General features: G+C 41.6%; 1 protein-coding gene and 1 long non-coding RNA gene across 2 annotated transcripts; one reads left to right on the forward strand and one right to left on the reverse strand.

Annotated features, from left to right (window-relative positions):
• Positions 1 to 431: 431 nt before the first annotated feature.
• LOC113996936 (cysteine-rich venom protein kaouthin-2-like) lies at positions 432 to 7756 on the forward strand. Its single transcript, XM_027738364.2, has 7 exons — positions 432 to 491; positions 1822 to 1941; positions 2424 to 2511; positions 3565 to 3710; positions 4433 to 4527; positions 6133 to 6221; positions 7126 to 7756. Exons 1-7 carry the CDS (start codon positions 432 to 434, stop codon positions 7134 to 7136), a joined length of 609 nt encoding a protein of 202 aa, XP_027594165.1. The 3' UTR covers positions 7137 to 7756.
• Positions 7757 to 10728: 2972 nt separating this feature from the next.
• Positions 10729 to 17713, reverse strand: LOC113996937. Its single transcript, XR_003543943.2, has 3 exons — positions 17626 to 17713; positions 14409 to 14571; positions 10729 to 10985 (listed from the first exon to the last, which is right to left on the reverse strand). It is a non-coding gene; the product is annotated as an uncharacterized LOC113996937 (long non-coding RNA).
• Between the last annotated feature and the right edge of the window lie 2848 nt (positions 17714 to 20561).

The following is a 20561-nucleotide window of genomic DNA, read 5'->3' on the forward strand; positions in this document are numbered from 1 at the left end:
CCCATTTCAAACGATGCACTCCAGTCAAAGCAGGCAAATAGGAGTAGGGAAATTTTCAGGCTAACCTAGACATAGAAACAAGCTAAAAGTAGCATCCTATCCCATTCCAGTTTGGCAATGGGCATAAGGCTTCTTACAGAAAGGGAAGCACAAACACCTCTGAATTCAGGTGGAGATATTCAGCCAGGATGACAGTAGGAAGTATGAGATACACAAAGTAATTCATTCATAGAAAATTGGAAATGTGGGGGAATTAATTTTATTATTTTACTTGTAAAATGGGAGGAGGAGAGGAGGAAACAAAGAAAAAAACATATTACATTGCTACTTGGGCAAAAGTCAGGAAATACACTGGAAAAAGATGCATTAAGTATCAGAGAAATGAAAGCTATATAAAAAATAAATCAAATCCTCATTCTCCCTTTTCAGAGATGATTCTGCCAGTGGTGTTCCTGTGTCTCACGGCTGTACTGCCTCCATCCACCTCACAGGTAGGATCCACACTTTGTACTCAGAAAATCTGGGTGGGCCCTGAGGCACTTGTGTTCTGACTGAATATGGCTTTTCCTGTACACACCAATCCCATGTATAAAGAGTCTGATTAGATATCTAGGATCTGGAAAACTTTTAACTTTGGAGTCTGCTTCCATTTGAAGCAGTCAACTGGATGCACACTTGCACAATAAACCATCTAAAGATTCACTGTTACTTATGAATTGGATCAGAGAGAACTATATTTTCCAGAAGTTTCCATACACAGATCCAGCAATCAGGTTCTCCCAAAGATCCAGCCCTCTTCCCATTAGTTTCCCACAGGTTTACAGACAGCACTTACCTAATTCCTTCCTCATCCTGCGGATCCTGAGCTACGTGCCTCTCCCTTTGCTCAAACATCCATCCTCTCATCATGTGTCCCTGATTTCCTTAAAACAGATAAATTAAGATACTGAATGCACACACATAGTGGTTCCTCCCAACCCATACTTAGACTGAAGTCTGTAGTTTGCTACTTCTGCTTCAGAATCATTATGACTGAAGCCCTGATTACTTTTTTTTTGATTATTTTTCTCTCTAACTCTTCAATTTCTGCTCTCCAAGCTGCAGTCTAGAAGACTAGTTGAGAATTAATGTACAGAAGAGACTGAGTTCTTCACATGACTCTTTTTTAATTAGAGAACACATGAAAACTTTGAGAAATGCTATCAGTTATGGCAGAATTGTAACAAAATCTATGATATGAAAGTATAGGCATTCATTTTCTGCTCAGTGGGATGTGCTGGTGAAGTACCACAAGAGGTCTGTGATGATCCTGTGATTAAACAACAGTTTCCCTCAATTAAAAAAAAAAAATTGATAGACATAGTATAAGATACAGAAGAAGGGAACTACATTATAACAACATTCATGTCTTCAGCTGATTTTTAGATCCTGTTTCCTCACAACCTCATGTAGGAAATTATAATAATGGTAAACAAGCCTGATTTTGTTGCCTAAATTTAAGAGTCTACAGGTACAAGAGGCATTCCAGAATACCTCAGTCCTCCACAGAGGATTGGAAGATACAAAACAGGAATCAATGTTGTTATTGCTAAGCTCCATGCCATGGAATCACTGTCATGCTGCTCCACATGGAAGTTCTCTTAGAGATACTTAGGAGATAAAACACTAATCACAGAACCTCCTCTCCATTACAAGGATCATCTCTTTGATCAATATAATTGAGTAATACAATTATTTTGATATTTTAACATTTCTTAGAAAGGATACAGGATTTAGTTACATTCAAATAAAACAGAAATATAACATGGTCTTCCCTTTTAGGAGGCTGAAGGTGTCGATGCTCTGTCAACCAGCAGAGCAGATCAGCAAAAGCTGATTGTTGACAGACATAATGCCCTCAGGAGAGGAGTAAAACCAACTGCCAGCAACATGATGAAGATGGTAAGTTGTGTGCTGTAAATCTATTTTTAATGAGTAATGGACTCTATGAGAGGCACAAGACTGTATGCAGCTTACATTATTTTGTTTAGCCACAATTTCATTCTCCAGACCTTTCTGAAGGATGGAGCACGGCCAGCACCAAGAGAAACATAAAGCTGGACAGATGAAAAAAACTTCTGAAAAATTTTGTGTTGTATGAAAAATAATGCCTCTTTCTTTTGGAGGAAAATGAAAAAGAGAAGAAGGATCCATGGCATTATTAATTTCTTTTTGATACATTCTTCATCAGTCTCCACAGTTTCTATTCCCTGGATGCATAGTAACTTTTTGCCTACCCATCCCTTCCCCCCAAAAAGGAGGATGAAAAGGATTTTATATTTTACTTTTTCTGCTGTGAAATGTAATCTCCAAATGTTGTTCCCTTATGAGGGGCTATCCATTGGCATGTGTCTGAATGACTGGTATTTTATTCTTTCATTAAGGAATGGTGTCCTCGGGCTGCAGAGAATGCCCAAAAATGGGCCAATCAATGTACTTTAAGTCACAGTCCTCCTAATCTGAGGAGAACAGGTAAGTGAAGCACAAGTGTAACTGAATAATGTCACATATGTTGTTGATGTGACCAGTTTTGAATTTGTGTGTTGGGTTTTTTTGAGATACAATTCATATAACATTTAGATTTTTTTGGGACAAAGGGAAATTTCTCGATATAAATCTGTCCAGCAAGTGAGAAAAGTTCAATCCCATTCTCATCCCAGTTGCATCAGTTTTACATAGGAATATCCCACTTTCTACAGTAGATGAAAAAATATCATAGAGATAAAGCATATTCTCCCAAAATACCCATCAGAAAGAAGAGAATCTAAACCAAATCTAGGGCAGGAACCAGTGTGCATGTGCTGGCTCAAAATATCTGGAAAGAAAGGGGCAAGGGGTGAAGATCCAAAATTGGCTGGTGATGCTAAGCATAGTTTCTAAGACATGACAAATCCCCAGGCAACTCGCAGTCTTTGAGGTTCAGTCCTTGGATATTGAAGTTACAGCCATACTATGTTAACAACAGTCAGTGCCCAGTGTGGTGCTCACTGACTTCTCTCTAGGTCACATGTAAGATATGGACAGTCCTGTCCATACTTTTTGCCTAAAACCCAAATTGTCTGGTTTTTGTTAAAGTGAATCCCAGTAAGTTTGGACCTAAACAAAAACAGTAGGTCAAGACAATGTGGACATCTTCTTGTGTACCAGGAGTTAACTTTGGATTATTGGGATTTTCCCAAGATTACTGGGCTGTGACCTGAATAATGATGGGGTTGGTAACTTCTAAATAACAAAATTAGTCATGAACCTGTGCCGCACATGTGCAGGTGTATCTGTAGTCATGCAGAAGGTCTGTCAACAACCAAACTACCAGACAGACTGGCTGGCCACGCTGCAAACTGGTCAAGTGACAACCTCTGTATTAACAAAGAATGATGTCACAGAACTGGAAAAAAAACATCCTGCTGCTCCATCTGGGATGAGAATTTCTGTGAAAATCATCCCACCTTTTGTTGGGTTTTTTTTTGGTTTTTTTTCCTCACATGTGTATCCTTTATGCCTTTCTCTGAATCTTTCTCTTTTCAGATGTACTATGTGGTGAAAATATCTTCATGTCAACCGCCCCATTCTCATGGTCAGATGTTCTTCAGACTTGGTACGATGAGGAGAAAAATTTCAAATATGGAACTGGAGCAAAAACAAAAGGTGCTATGATTGGCCATTACACTCAGGTAGATGCATTTATATATATATATATATATTTCAGGCTGAATAAATAAATATGTACATGTTAGTTAAGCAACTGTTACCCTTTCATTTTTAAAGGAAATAAGTGCAATAGAGAACTAAAGGGTTATTCTGACAAAACAAGATGGAAACTTTCAAACTAACAGAATTAAAATGAAAATAATAGGCTAAGTGTCTTATGGAATAAAAAGTAAAGATAATGGTATTTAAAGACTTCAGGAGGAAGCAACTTGTTTGTTTAACATCTGAAAATTGTCCAGACACTAGAAAAACAAGGTTATTAAAGTATCAGCAACAAAATATAAATAGGTTTGTTGCAGTCTACAAAGTTCCATTGACTCAGAGAGTTTCCAGTTGGTCAACAGCTTATCATAACCTCCTTTTGTTCACCTGCACAAAACACAGGATACAAAATTTCACATAATGATTCCTACATTAACAATCTTCATTGAATGAAAATATACGTAATGGAGACATTTTAACTCAGAGATTTTATATATATGTGTGATTAATTATCATTATATCCTCAATAGTCTTTGGTTGAATAGGGGTGAAAGGAAGTTTTCAGCAAGGTGGGACTCATATTTTAATATAAAGGGCAAATAAGTGACTTCATTGCAAACATTTCTGTAATGCATATTGCATTTAAATGATTTTCAAATATGTATTTCTCATCCTTCTATGATTTTTATTCTTATACCTACAGATGGTTTGGCACAATTCCTATAAAGTTGCATGTGGTCTCGCTTCCTGTAGCAACAGCAGATTCAAATACTTTTATGTCTGCCAGTACTGCCCCATGTAAGTATTGATTCTGATTTTGGAACTTCTTATTGCATTATCAAAATTACTTGGGAGATGGTGACATTTGTAATAGAGCACATCACTTATAGCTGAGGAAGAGGTTTGAAGAGTGTATTAGGAATATGAAAAGACAGAAAGATACTCATCAAAAGAGTTGTCAAACAAGCAAAATCATAAAACACATAAAAGCAACATCCATTTTCAAATTAAACTTCATTTGCCTAAAAATCCCAATTTTCATAGCAGTAAATCAGAAAAAAAGTGTTTTCAACATTCAACTTGAAATCTTGGTTCAGAAAGGCAGATCAATATGTACAGTACAGTGAAGACTATAATTAATACCAAATAAACTTTAGTGGGAATTTTAAGGTAGAGTGATTATTTCATATGCTACCTAAAATTCATTTCCACATTCACAGCATAATATCTTGTGGTAGGTTGACCTTGATAGACCATCAGTAGTCCACCTCTCTATGATTCTTCTCCTCAACTGGACAGGGGAATTAAAAATACAACAAAAAGTTCATGAGTCAAGATAAGGGCAGAGGAGATCACTCATCACCATCATGGGAAAAACTGACTTGGCTTTGGGAAATTAATTTATTACCAGTCAAATCAGAACGGGATAAAAAGAAACAAACCCAAACCTAAAAACACCTCCCACCTACCCCTCCCTTCTTCCCAAGCTCAAACTCACTCCTGATCTTCTCCACCTCCTGCCCCTCAGCAGCACAGTGGGATGGGAATGGGGACTCTGATCAGTTCATCATACACTGCCTTTGCAGCTCCTTCCTCCTCATGCTCTTCCCCTGCTCCAGTGGGGGATCCATCTCGTGGGAGACAGTCCCTCCCTGAACTTCAGTGTGAGTCCTTCCCACAGGCTGCAGTTCTTCAGAAACTGCTCCATGGGTTCCTTCCATGGGGTGAAATCCTCCGGGAATGGACTGCTGTAGCATGGGTCCCCCACAGGGTCACAGGTCCTGCCAGGAACCTGCTCCAGCAGGGCCTTCCCACAGGATCACAGCCTCCTTCAGGCATCCTGCTGCTCCACTGTGGGATGCTCCGTGGGCTGCAGGTGAATCTCTGGTCCCCTGTGGAGCTGCAGGGGCACAGCTGCCTCACCATGGGCTACACCACAGGCTGCAGGGGAATTTCAGCTCCAGCACCTGGAGCATCTCCTGCCCCTCTTCCTTCACTGACCTGGGTGTCTGCAGAGTTATTTCTCTGAGTCTCACTCCTTTCTTCTGCACAGCAGTTTTTACCCTTCCCTAAATGTGTTATCACAGAGGCTCTGCTGTCACTGGTGGGCTCAGACTTGAGCAGCAGCAGGTCCAACCTGGATCTGGCCAGCACTGGCTCTGTCTGAAACAGGGGCAGCTTCTGGTATCTTCTCACAAAAGCCAGTCCTGCAAATTCTCTCCCCTTCGCCCTCTCTGCCCACTGCCAAAACCTTTACAGATAAACCCAATACATATATAAAAATTGACATATAACTAAAGAGTGAGTGCAAATTAGTATACATAAACACCTTTATAATTAAATTTTCTTCTCAGATATTGTATAATGTCTTCATAGCTTATGTTGATAACGTTGGTTTTTCAGGGGGAATCTACTAAGTTCCATGAAGACACCCTACAAGGAAGGAAAGCCCTGTGGGGATTGCCCTAATGCTTGTGAGGATGGATTGTGCAGTAAGTTCTAAGTATTTCAATTGTGTCCTGGGTAAAGTTGATGCTTTAAAAAAAAACCTAATTTATACAAATTGAATTTTTTTGGAATTATTTGCTTAAATACAGGGCCAAAAGCACTATTACAGAATCACATTTTACCATATTGGTGCTTTACCTGGGTGAGATGAACTGTGGAATGAATCCGAAGAAGCAGGAGTCTGTGATAAGGGTGGGCAAATGTTAGACAGTGGTTGGTGTACACCAGTGTCCCAAATCCCCTAATTAAAGATGACAATGTCTGAATCTCCATGTGGAAACTCTCATGAACACTTTCCATCATAAGAAGAGTTGTGGTCTGCAAGTGAGGTCAAAGATATATTTATACCAACGATAGCACAGAAGTGTGAGCTCCAGATTTCCAGCAGCAACACATGTGCTTTTCCATGCCCAGGAGAGACAATTCCCATCCTTGCATCTAGGAAATGCCAGGGAAGAAGGCAGCTTCTTTATCTTTTCTTCTTCCTCCTCCTCTGAATGACAGTGGCTGATCAGGTGGCAGTAGCAACACACTTGATGAGGACAAGTAGCAGACCTGAGTTTTTAGAATTCTAATAGAAAACCAAAACATATGGGCTGAGCATCACAGTGCAAGGTTCAGTCTTCTGTTATGGAATTAACCAAATTCTCACCATGGCCTGTAGCATAAAGGAAGAAAGCTTCAAAACACCTTGCTGGTCCAGTGAGAAATCTCCTTGAGGGAACTAAGAATTTTGGATGTGTGTGTTTGGATGCTGCTGTGAAGTAAATCACAACAAGGAAAAAATTACAGAGAAAATAAAGGTTGATGAAAAACTATTCTGAAAAGAAACGCTGCAGGTCTTCATTTCCCACTCATGATTAATTTTGTGTTTCAATTCATTTTCAGCCAAGTCTTGAAAGTTTGAAGATATTTTTTTCCAACTCCCTTGACAAAGTCTCCTGGAAGTACCCAGAGCTTCGTCAAGTTCATCACCCTGGTTCCTGCCAATGCAAAACTGAAATAAAGTAACAGGCTCAGCTTTTCCCTTCCTGGACATCCATCCATCTTTCACAAAAGTTGCTTCCATCCAGCCTCTCCCACATATGCAGAAGGACCAACTTCAGTCCAGTGACTCCCACAAGAAAAAAAGCTATTGGAGGATGTATATATTCTCTTTGTGTAATGGTCTAGAACATAGAGGTCTCAATTGAAATTTGTCATTTGATTGCTAGATACATTTAATATTTAGCTTTTTTCATCTTTCTTTTCCCAAAACACTGCCTAATGAGCATTGTTTAAAGTTCTGTGATTCCATATATTTCATATGTTCTCAACATAGATGGAGAATACTTGGTCATGCAACTAGTTTAACTTGATGAACATTTTAAATTAATGTACTATTAACAGGACCAGAAAATAAACAAGATTGTTTGAAACATGTTTTTCTTATAGTATAAGATTGCACTTTGCATAAATACAGGTACCTGAACCTGCCTTCTAATGGAAAAGGACTGTCTGAGAAAAGGGCTTTATTCACATTAACAGACAGTCAAAGGGGAAAGGTCCCTGTGTTTGGAAACTTTGATTTCACTAACAAGTAGAGGTACCTTCCAAAATTATTTTTGCAATATCTTCTTTTGCTGTATCAGTTATTAAATTATTCATTCTTCACTGACTAATTCATCGTAATTTTCATTCTTTCTTATTACCAGGAAACAAAGTTCACTAAACTTCCACCAACTTTATTAGCGTTAGGTGCTGAAGGGAGCCTAAATCTTTAGCAGCATAAGCACAAACAGGTCATGTGAGAAACTGAAGATTTCCTAGGCAAAAACAGAAGTCAGGTAAACAACCTTTCATCAGACTCTCTTTCAGAAAGAAGTAACAATTAGAATAAATAACATGGAATCCTCACTCTGTGACCCTTGGGTGGCAAGATGTTCTTCTGTGCAGTCAACAGTGGGAATAAATATTATTTTAGTCTCACCTTCCAATGGGTTCACATTCCAGTCCTCTTTTAGTAAGAAAGCTGCTTGAAGATTTCAAGTCCCAGAGCCTTTGGCACGGAATAATTTCAGCACACATTTCTGACTGATTCATTTCAGTGGCATTTCTTCTAGTGTGAAAATGATTATTAAGTAAAAACCCCAATTTCACAACTCAGGTGTGTGTGCTGGAACATGACTTACTGCACCCTTAAATAATTAACACAGGTCCAAGTAAGAATGAGGATATAGCAATAGCTAATCCAATGTTGTTACCATTAAGGAAATAGGCAGAACCATCACCCTCATTCCTAAGAGAGTCCTTTACTATGAAGAAAGAAATCATAGAATCATAGAATCATTAAGGTTGGAAAATACCTCTAAGATCATCAAGTCCAACCATTTATCTAACACAGCCAGGTCCACCAGTAAACCATATCCCTAAGCACCATAGTTACACATTTTTTTAACACTTCCAGGAGTAGTGATTCCACCACTTCCCTGAACAGCCTGTTCCAGTGCTTGACAACCCTTTCTGTGAAGAAGTTTTCACTAATGTACAATCTAAACCTCCCCTTGCACAATTTGAGGACATTTCTTCTTGTCCCATCTCTTGTTACCTGGGAGAAGAACCTGACCCCTACCTGGCTACAACCTCCTTTCAGGGAGTTGTAGAGAGCAATAAGGTTGTCCCTTTCTCCAGGCTGAGCCCTCCCAGCTCCCTCAGCTGCTTCTCATCAGATTTGTGCTCCAGACCCTTCCCCAGCTTCACTGCCCTTCTCTGGACTCACTCCAACCCCTCAATGTCTTTCTTGTAGTGACTTCTATTCCCTTCCACTGTAACTTATACTATAAGAACTGATTTTTCAGTCACTCGTAAGAGTAAAGTAGTGTAAGGATGTAAAAATCAATCCTCATACACCTCACCCCTGAAGACACGGGGAATAAAGGTCAATAAGCCTAATTTAGATCCCCAGGGAGATAATGAAGCAAATTTTTTACCTGTCATTTTGTAATCAGTAGAGCATAAAATATCAGCATGGATCCTTCATGAACTGATCTTGCCAAAACAAATTCTCTTCAGTGAGTCACTCAGATGAGTGGATGCTGTTTTGGCTTTGGTAACATGTTTGACAAAGCCACAAAAGTAATTTCCAAATTAGGGAGATATGGTTCAAATGAAAGTAATAAGACCTAGCACATACATACTGTTGAACACACACATCCATGATCCTCCTGTGCAGAGGGCGAAGATGGAGACCTCTGGCACTGCAGGGAATAGTTGCACAGATGGACAGTACCCACAGCCAGAGCTAATTGCACAGTTCTTCCATGTGATGTCCATAACCTTCCTCTGGGGGCTGACCTGGTGGAAAGCAGCTCTGCAGAGAAGGACCTGGGGGTCCTGGTGGATAATAAGCTTCTCTGTGAGCCAGCAGTGTGCCCTGGGGGCCAAGAAAGCCAATGGTGTCCTGGGGTGCATTAGGAAGAGCACTGTCAGTAGGTCTAGGGAGGTGATCCTGCCCCTCTGCTCAGCCCTGGTGAGGCACATCTGGAGTGCTGTGGCCAGTTCTGGGCTCTTCAGGACAAGAGAGAATGGAGCTCCTGGAGCAGGTCCAGTGGAGGGTGACAGTGATGAAGGGACTGGGGCATCTCTGATGAGGAAAGGCTGAGGGAGCTGGGGCTGTTCAGCCTTGAGAAGAGGCTGAGAGGGGACCTCATCCATGTCTGTCAGTGTCTGCAGGGAAGGGGCAGAGGATGCACCAGGCTCTGCTCAGGGATGCCCAGCAATGTGACAAAATGCTACGGGCAGGAACTGATGCCCAGGAAGTTCTGCCTGAACAGGAGGAAGAAGTTCTTTCCTGTGCAGTGACTGAGCACTGGAACAGACTGTCCAGAAAGGTTGTGGAGTTTTCCTCACTGAGATATTCCAGAACTATCTGGACACAATCCTGTGCCATGTGCTCTATGACCACTGCTTTATGTGTGGTCCAGCTACCGATGTTTCTAGGGCATGAGGACAGTTCAGTGACTGACTGTGGTATCAAAGGGTCATGTTGCAATAAGACAGTGCTGGTAAAAGACTTAAAAACCATTATAATACATTCTCCATAATTGCAAGGCAGCATGCCTTGTCCCTGATAGGTCCGTATGGTCACTGGGATCCCTACATCAGACCATACACTCCTCCTCTCCCATCCTGTTCCCTCTTCATTTCACCTTTCGAGGTGAAACCCTTGATACCTTAAGAACAGGACCTTAAGCAACTGGATGTGCTTGACTTGCCTATACCCTGTACCTGCCCTAAGCTGCTGGAATTAAATTCCCGCATTCTCTCAGAGACGGAGCCATTCCTGAGGTGTGGGGAATGGCTAAACAAGAATATGTTTCTAGTTTAAATGTGCCTTAAGATCTTCAGCTGCAACACTCGAATAAAATAGAAAACAGGTCAAATGAAGCACTCGTTAGTTGAAACCCCTCTACAGTGTTACTGCTAAGAATTTAGTGCCAGGGGAATACATTGCAGAGTCTGTTATGTATTTATCTCTCAGATTATCAGAGGATGGTGTCAAAGAAAATGATAAGTAAAAGATAAGCTCATTCCAGACTGACAAGACCATGTTGTCTAGGTGGCTTGAACAGCAACACAGCAATGTGTTAACCAGCATCGTTAGCAGAATCAGGAGCAGGAATTGCATGCCTGATGGCACTTGTGAGGAGCAGACACTATCTAATGAGTGCCACGGGTCCATGGTTAGTGCCGTGTACTGCCAGCTACATCTGTGAAACAAGGTGAAGATAAAAGATAAGGAATAATAAAGCAGGATGTCATTAATCAGCTCCTACAGAAGTAGCGTATCAGTAGATAGCATTTAATAATACATTGCCCCAAGCAGCTCAGTGTCTGAGCCTGATCTCATCTTCTGCACAAAGCATCTCCCCTGAGCCCCAGCTGTCTTTGTTCACTTTGTGAACTGCAGCATCGGACCCACTCTGCTGTCAGTGGGTGGCAGCAGGAGGCCCATCCTGCCAGGAGGGGATACACAATATACATGTTAGCTTCTGCTGCATTTAAGGAAATAACACCAAATAACAAGGCCATTTAGGCTGACCCCTCACCTAATGAGCCATAGTTGCCAGCCGGTCCACACATTACCAGTTAATATAAAACAAGATTATACAGGTCGAGCACTGGTTGGCCAAGAGGGACCACACAGCTCCTGAGTAAACCAAAGCAAAGTTTACCCATTAAAACATCAGGAAAACTAATGTAGGAGGTAGGATCCATAGAATCATAGAATCATGGAATGGTTTGGGTTAGAAGGGATGTTAAAGATCATCTAGTTCCAACCCCCTCCCATGGATAAGGATACCTTCCACTAGAACAGGTCACTCAAAGACCCTTCCAACTTGGCCTTGAACACTTCCAGGGATGGGGCAGCCACAGCTTCTCTGGGCAACCTGTGCTAGTACCTCACCACCCTCACAGGGAAGAATTCCTTCCCAATTTCTAACATAAATCTACCCTCCTTCAGCTTAAAGCCTTGTCCTATCATTGCATGCCCATCTTGAATTATTCTAGTCATCTACATCCAGTTTAGTCCTACTGACTGTCTTTAAAGGGGATAAGGGAGAGAAACTGGTGAATTTGTGGAACAATTCATAAGAAACTCAATTTATCTCAAACAGAGACATTATGTCATAACCTGGGTTGGCAAACATCTACACACAGGGCTGGTGCTGCACTGCAGGATCTACAGAAAAATGAGGGGATCATTTCAGACTGCTAAAAGCAATTGCTATTGGTCTTCATCTTTGTAGTCAGTGAAACTGTTTGCCACTATATTGACTTGACTGGACTAGAATTAATTTTCTTCATGGTAACTCTTAATGTTCTGGATTTGTGACCAAGTCAATGTTGATTACACACTGGTGTTTTAGCCACTGCTGAGCAGGGCTTACACAGAGTCAAGGTTTTCTCTGCCTCTCATGCTGCCCCACAAGTGAGGGACCTGTGGGTGCAGAAGAAAGGGAACACAGATGGAAGAGCTGATCCCAACTGACCAAAGGGATATTCTGTAACATATAACATCATGCTCAGCAACAAAAACTGTGGGAAAGAAGGAGGAGGGGAGGGACTTCTGGAGTAATGGTATTTGTCTTTCCAAATCACCATTACATGGGATGGATGCCTACTTTCCTGGGGATGGCTGAACACCTGCCTGACCATGGGAAATAGTGAATGAACTCCATATTTTGCTTTGTACATGTGTACAGCTTTTGTTTCACCTATTAAAGTGTCTTTACCTCAACCCACGAGCTTTTGCATTTTTACCCTTCTAATTCTCTCCCCCATCCTACAAAGGTGGAGTGAACGAGCAGCTGTGGGGCTCAGCTCCCCCTTAGGGCTAAACCACAGCAGCCATAAAAGCTTTGCCTTCTCTCAGTGTCTCTGTCCATTTTAGGAGGGCTGGAAGTAGATGATCTTTCAATGTCCCTTCCAACCATTCTATGACTCTATAACAAAGGAGGTTATAGTCAGGTGGGGGTCGGTCTCTTCTCCCAGGCAACCAACAGTAGGACAAGAGGGCACAGTCTTAATCTGTGCTAGGGAAGATTTATGTTGGACATTAGGAAGAAATTCTTTACAGGGAGAGTGATCAGACATTGGAATGGGCTGCCCCGGGAGGTGGTGGATTCACCATCCCAGGAGGTGTTTAAGAAGACATTGGATGTGGCACTTTGTGCCACAGTCTGTTTGACATGGTGGTGTTGAGTCATAGGTTGGACTTGATAACCTCAGAGGTCTTTTCCAACTTAGTTGATCCCATTATTCTGTGATTCTGTGAGATGTAGCGAATTTTTTCCATGCTGCTGCTTCCAGCAAGTGTGTCATGTTATGGACACCTTCTGGGTGAGTTAGTGTATGAGCTCGGTTCTGGGGAAGCAGCAGGCAGGTTTCAAAGACAAAATAGCAGTTGTGCAGCATGCCTGAATATCCCATATATATGGCATACATGTGGTGTGTGTAGTGTTGTCTGTCCCTCCCTATGAGGTGTGTTGCATGTTGTGTGACTATGCAACTGGGAAGCATGCCAGCAAATGCAGACTCTAAAAATAGCCCTGGGATCTAGGGCAGGAGTGGGTGATGTGTGTACACATCACTGTGTGTTCACACACAGTGGGAATGATGTAGCTGTGAGCAGCTAAGCAGTTGAAGAAGGGAAGAGGTATGATTTTGCACTGATTCTCACAGAGGAAACAGCACAATTTGATCATTCCTAGAGACCACATAGAGATACCATCAAGCAGGCTCCAAAGGTAACAAGCTGATGAGAAGATGAATCCATTGGGAGTAGGTTTTCCTTCTGGTGACCTTGCACTTCTGTTTCGAATAAACATGAACTCACTCACATGGGTCTTCCTCACATGTCCATTGTAGAATAAAACACATTCCCTGTGTATTTTAGTGGATACATACACACTGTTGTCCATCACTAACTGATTTCTACAGGCCTCATAAGCCACCAGCGTGCCTGTAGCAAATGTGGATAGAGCCTTCCCAAATCTTCGTTCGCAAAGCCTAGCCATGATGACAGTAGGAAGAGTAAATGTTGTCTCCATGGCAGGACCTAAATCTCTTCTTAGCTTTAGGCCTCTGGTCTTTTCTAGGTCTTCCTCTGAAACCTTTCCATCCATTCTTTTTTCCATGTCTGTTTGTACTGACACATTACAGAGAGGCAGAACATAGGCTTGAGCACTAACATGGTTTTCTGTACCTTTATAATCTTAGTCTTTGACATTAGTTTGGCTTAGATCAACCATCATGACCTTCCAAAAAAGCCTTGGTATGGTTGAAAGGTTAATAATGCCAAAGACCTTTCATTATCAGCAGCTTGGAAGACATGGTTCAAGAGGCAGAGTGTCCAGACCCAAACCAGCTGGCCTTGAGACCCAAAAGTTATCCTAGACACATAGTACTATAGACATAGCATTCATGTCCTTGCAGCTCTCCCTTACTTCTGTTCTCAAAACAATTATCTTCCTCAACCTTACCCTGAAAGAGATATAGAATAGTGAATGGCTTGACCTATATGATACTTTTTTTAAAAATCTTGGTGATGTCCAAGCAGTCATTTACTTTATCTGCTTATCCAGCCTGTCTCAGGCACCTGCTGTAAGAAGAGGAGGTGAAATGCAGACCTGAAGTGCCTCCATTATGTCCAAAGGCAGCAGAAGGAGAATGGCTCTGAAGGAGAATCCTGGTTTCTAGAGCTGGCTGAGACGAATCCCACTCCAGCAGTCCAGATCATGCTCTTGCAGGGACAGGTCTTCCTCATCATCTGCAAATCCGAGTGACCTGTATCTATAGACAGGTTAATTTTAATGACAACAGGCTTGGCTGGGGTGGAGCTGGGAGGTGAGGGATGTGCAGGGCAAAAGGGTGGTCGTTGAAAAGCCAGAAACTGAACAGTAGAGATACTGGCAGGTGGCTAAACACTGAGAGATTTTCTGCACTTGGTCAAGAGAAGAAGTTTAAGAAGCACATTAAGACAAGTAGTTGTGAAACACTGCAGAGAAGTGAAGTGACTAATCCCACCAGATGAACTAGTTATTTTCCCCTTTTCAAATCCTGAAAGCACAGAGATCATCTACAACATCACATGTTCATAGGAGACCCCAAATTCTTGATCTCCCTTCAATTATATTACAGATGATGAGTTTGGTCAAAGCAGACAGTGACTGAGGCACAGGAGGTAGCAAGAGGGAGAGGTGTCACCACAGAACCATGCAGCCAAACAAATCGTCTCTGTAGAATCATAGAATGGCTTGGGTTGGAAGGGACCTTGAAGACCTTATTACAAAGAGCATTTGTAACTAAAAGCTGCCTGGTTTTTCTCTGTTATTTTCTCTGATTCTGACTAGACCAGCAGGTCACAGCTGTGTGACATCTGTAGGGCCAGTGAAGAGCAGTGATTCTGTAAGCACCTCTCACAGAGCTATAACCAGCTGGGAAAAAAATTTGTGACAGAAAAAAATGTACTAAAAGTGTCCACAGGAAAAATACAACTGAGAAGAAAGGACTGAAAAAAGGGCACATGGTCACCCCTGTGTTAGCTAAGCCTGGCTCTCCCTTGTGTTGTCTCACCTGAATGCAGGTTAACAGAGATGTTTCATTGGAGCAGAGTTGAGTGTGACAGTCTGATTTCAGGCTGTTCCTTCTCACTGACTTTAGAAGAAGGGTAAAGTATTCACCTGTTCAGTTTACGACTTGCTGTGAGAATCTGTCGCTTTTGACATGGTGCCAGAACATGTAAATTGTTTGGTTTGCCATAATTCCAATCTCTGCTGACTCTGTTCATATATATTTTGATCAAATTACCAGAAGAGCTTATATCCTCCTTAAGCTGCCTTTAACAAATCTTCCAGTAACTAAAGAATTAATCTAACTTTAATAAATCCCTAGGAAATAATTCAGCCTTGACAGAGCCTGTTAAGAAATGTGGTTTAATTTTGTGTGCCTAATAAAACAAACTTCTAATTTTCTAAAGCATTTTTCATTGAAAAGCCTTGGCTTTTTTTTCCCCCAAAAAACCTATGCTTTCTCTTCTGTCATCAATATACAAACTGCCTGGATTTTCTTCCTCCAAGTGTTTACCTTAACTACTGAAATATCATTCTAAAGCCAAATAAAAGCTAAAATAGGATCAAAAAAGCCCTATAATATATGATAAGGATATATATACACATATATATGATATACATATATGTCCCTGACAGGGACAGAGTCCAGCTAAACTAACAGATGCTTCAGTTTCTACAGATTTGACTGCAGATAGTTGGTTTTTTATTATATATTGATATAAATTATTGGGTATCAAAACTACACAATCAACCCAAGCTGCATCAACTGTGGAAGTGATTTAATTTTTGTAACAGTGTGTATTTTCATGAACAAAGGTAAAATCACAGGACAGTGCAAGGGATACAATATTTCCTAGAAAATGCTGAAATCTAGTACCAACACTGGTTAGACAGGAGGCCTTTTTCCTCGTCAGGAGGAAGACCCATATCCCTTGAATCCTGCATTAATCTGGATCATATCCTGGCCACGTCAGACACTGTGCGTATGAACCGATTATTTATTTCACATGCAGCAGCCTGACACACGTGCAATCCTGAAGCCTTGCTGTGCCACATCAGATGTCATAGGAGGTTGCCCAGTGATTCCCAGTGCTGGCAGATGTGTGACCAGGTGATTCTGCTCCTGCATTTTTCCCCTTGCCGTGTCGCAGCTGGAATTGCAACACACTCACCAAGCTACGAAAAAACTGCTCAGTCTTGTTCAGAAACTTGCCTTCATTGAAAATATAGGAGTGCCCTCTGGTGGAAAACTGAACAGCTGAAGTTTCAGTGTCACTAAAAATTTCCATTTTTCCTCAAATGCAAATAAGAATTTGTTGCTAGCAAACCAGAAGGTCAAGTCAATTCTTAGTTACATTACTGGATATTTCAAGGCCAGGTTGGTCCTGAATTTTGTCAATCTGCAAGGAAGCCTTCAGAGCCCTGAGGTTCCAGACTGTTATCCCAGGGGCAATGGTTAGATGAAAATGTCATAGGATCATAGAATGTTAAGGGTTAGAAGGGACTTTACACATCATCTAGTCCCAACCCCACTTCCATGGGCAGGGACACCTTCCACTGGTTGCTCAAGGCCTTATCCAAGCCTGGTCTTGAGCACTACCAGGGTTGGGACATCCACAACCTCCCTGGACAACCTGTTCCATCATTTCACCATCCTCACAGTAAAGAATTTCTTCCTAATATCCAACCTAAATGTCCCCTCTTTCAATTTGTACCCATAAAAAGTATCGCATTAAAGTGAAAATTTCCAGGGACTCCTAGAGACACTGTCATCAACCCAAGGACAACTAAAGCAGCACAAGCCAAGACTAATTTCAGTTGCTCTGACATGAATGTCTGCTGGTGATACAGCTGTCCCTGCTGGGAGTGGGTCTGTGTTAATATAATAACTCCGTGTCAGTATAAAGCCCTTCTGTCTGTATGTCAGTGTGTGTAGGTTTGAAACTTCAATCAGATACCACTACCTGAGCAAATCTATCAAAATCATATAAAAATGTGGAAAAATAGAGCTTGCAAAGAGATAAGAAAGCCTCTGTCATGACACCCACGCAGTTGTATCCCCAGATTGTCTATCCAACAAGTTGCTGTGTGTGCAAGAGTGTGTCCTTAGCCATCCTGCCCTGCCCAGGAAGGGGATAGATATATGGTCTCCATCAGAAAGCAAAGGGACACCACTCTCACAGGACAATTGCTGTCTGGAGCTGCTTATTAGTGAGAATATTCAGCAGTGCATGGGGTTACATTCACTTTCTCCTTGTTCAAAGGATGAGCCTACCTTTTAACTCATGTGCTTGGTCATTCCTGGAGGCTGGAGGTGCAAAACCTCCACATAGATTGGAAGTGGTCCCCTAAGGCATCCTGGGAAAACCCCTGCACAGAACTGAAGCATATAGAATCATAAAGTCATAGAGTTATAGAATCCTAGAATGGCTGGGACAGTAAAGGACCTTAAAGATTCTCTATTTCCAACCCCTTGCCATGGGCAGGGACAACTTCCACTAGACCAGGTTGCTCCAAGCTCCATCCAGCTTGGCCTTGAACACTTCCAGGGATGGGCAACCACAGCTTCACTGGGCAACCTCTGCCACCACCCTCACACCAAAGAATTTCTTCCCAATATCTAATCTAAATCTCTCCTCCTTTAGTTTAAAACCTCTCTCCCTTGACCTATCCCTACCTGCCCATGTAAAATGTTGCTCTCCTTCCTTTTTTTTTAAGCCCCCTTTGAGTCCTGGAAAGCCACAATAAGGTGTCCCTGGAGCCTTCTCTTCTCCAGGTTGAACAACCTCTGTGATGCACAATTTCGACAGCCAGCTGAGCAATCTCATCCTCATCAATGCAAGAAAGAAAAGAAAGAAAAGAAAGAAAAGAAAAAAAAGAAAGAAAAGAAAGAAAAGAAAGAAAAGAAAGAAAAAAGGAAGAAAGGAAGAAAGGAAGGAAGAAAGGAAGAAAGAAAGAAAGGAAGAGAGAAAGGAAGAAAGAAAGAAAAAAAGTATTTAGGGAGGAAAATCAAGGAAAGGAGTAGTAATTTGTTCTTAAACTCACACCCTCAGATGATGACATTCTTTTAAAGTAAATATACATTAACTTTTATAAGTTATTATTTGATAACCTCAGCAGAGTTTGTGATTTGGTGTTTGGCACTAAAAGTGTTCTTGGAGCAGATGAAAAAATTCCCTGCTTGTACAAATGGAATATTAGAGAAAAATTACTTTGGCAAACAGCAAATTTCCTGGTAAACACTCTCTGGCTCTGTGGGAGTGGTACCTCACTGACTCAAAGTGTTTGCTTTCCACAGAGCAAAGGACAAGCAAGACAAAAGTCTGTGGGACTGCAACCTGCAGATCTGTCATATGAGAATGTCATGATGTAAAAGCTTTTTTCTATTTCTCTCCTAATGCTGCACAGGTATGGGGATAATCCAGGCAGTGACATTTAAACCCCTGGCCATACACAGGGGAAATGCAATAAATCTCCATGTAAATGGTACTCATGCAACGGAACACAGGACAGATCCACCTGCAAGATTACAGAGAGCAGTGAAATGGCAGAGGTGGAGTCAAGGCTGATGGAATTCACCTCTGATACTTAAAAGAACTAATTGAACAAACCTTTGAACCACGAACAAGTTTCGAGGCCAGGTTGGACAGGGCTCTGAGCATCATGTCATCCCTGCCCATTGGAATGAGGTGATCCTTAAAGTCCTTTCCAACCCAAACCATTCAGTCATTCTATGATTCCAACACCCAAATACATGAAGGCAGTCATCACACAGAAGTAATTTAGAGCTTTGCAAAGATAGATATGGAACTTCCACTGAAAAAAGTTCCTAAAGGAGCATTTGAATCATTGACCTCATTTGATCTGAATCAAATTATTGAAAAAGCAATGCAAAAATCCATGGAAGCTATGTTGATAGCAAAACACATCTAATATTTCAAACTTCCATCAAGCAAACCTGTGAGATGAAGAGGCCTTGTGGTAGCAAAGTCCTTAAAAGGGAACTTTTACATTTTCCTTTACGTACCCAAAGCAGAAATGTGAAACAAGTTACTCTGCTGCTCTGGTATGCAAACTGCTGGCACATGAGATAAGAACCTGCTTGTGTTCAAGTGGGAGAATCAAGGTTCAAATGGAATAATTATGTCAAGTGGTTGGATATGGTAAATTAAACACAGACAGTATGAACAGGAAAATGGTAGGGCTGGTTTGGTTTGCAATGGCACTCACACTTACTGTGCCAGTAATACCATACACAGTCAAGATTGCACAGGGAATGCTCAGAAATGTGGTTTGGATACATTAGAAGTAAAACTAGGTTTTAAGGGGAAAATGGGATTAGGAAAGGATTGTTTGTTTGAGGGGGTTGACGAGGAGGTAATGGGGCATGAGGTCAGGGAAAATCTGGGGTCAAACTCAGAAAAAATGGAAAATGAAGAATAGAATCAAAAGGCACTAGAAAGGGAATCTTCTGGCAGCAAGAGTGTGGACACCTGCAGACATCAGTGATACCAACCTGTGGACATGAGTCCCCCAGAACAGCTGAGGGGCACCCACTGAACAACCCAATGTACTTTTTATCAGGTCAACATCTTGGTAGGGGGAAGAGGACTGGGTCACATTATTTATAAAATTGTAATCTGATAGTGGATCTGTATCTTAAGTTAGATTTAAGAGCTATAATTAATAATTTCATAGTTGCACATAATACCTGCATTGCTATAGAGCAGTCAATTAATATTCATAGAATGACTTGTGTAGGAAGGGACCTTAAATATCATCAAGTTTCAAACCTCCCCACCTTGGGCAGGGATGCCACACACTAGCCCAGGTTGCTCCAAGCCCCATCCAACCTGTCCTTGAACACTTCCAGGGATGGAGCAGCCACAACTTATCTGGGCAACCTGTGCCAGTGTCTCACCACTCTCTGAGTAAAGAATTTCTTCCTAATATCTAATCTAACCCTGCCCTCTGTCAGTTTGAAGTCATCACCCTTGTCCACAGTCCCTCTTGAGCTCTCTTGGAGCCCCTTTACGTACTGAAAGGTGCTCTAAGGTCTCCCTGGAGCCTTCTTTTCTCCAGGCTGAACAATTCCAGTTCCCTCAGCCTTTCACATTCATCTAAGCATTCAGTTCAGTTGAGTCCACAACTTCCTGAGGTGTCCTAGGGTATCCTGCCAGGCTCCAGCTACAATCTGGAAAGGCACAGGTC

The sequence above is a fragment of the Pipra filicauda genome, unplaced genomic scaffold (genome assembly GCF_003945595.2).
Source record: "Pipra filicauda isolate LSUMZ 115617 unplaced genomic scaffold, ASM394559v2 scaffold155_size1731166_pilon, whole genome shotgun sequence".
Taxonomy (NCBI): Eukaryota; Metazoa; Chordata; class Aves; order Passeriformes; family Pipridae; genus Pipra; species Pipra filicauda.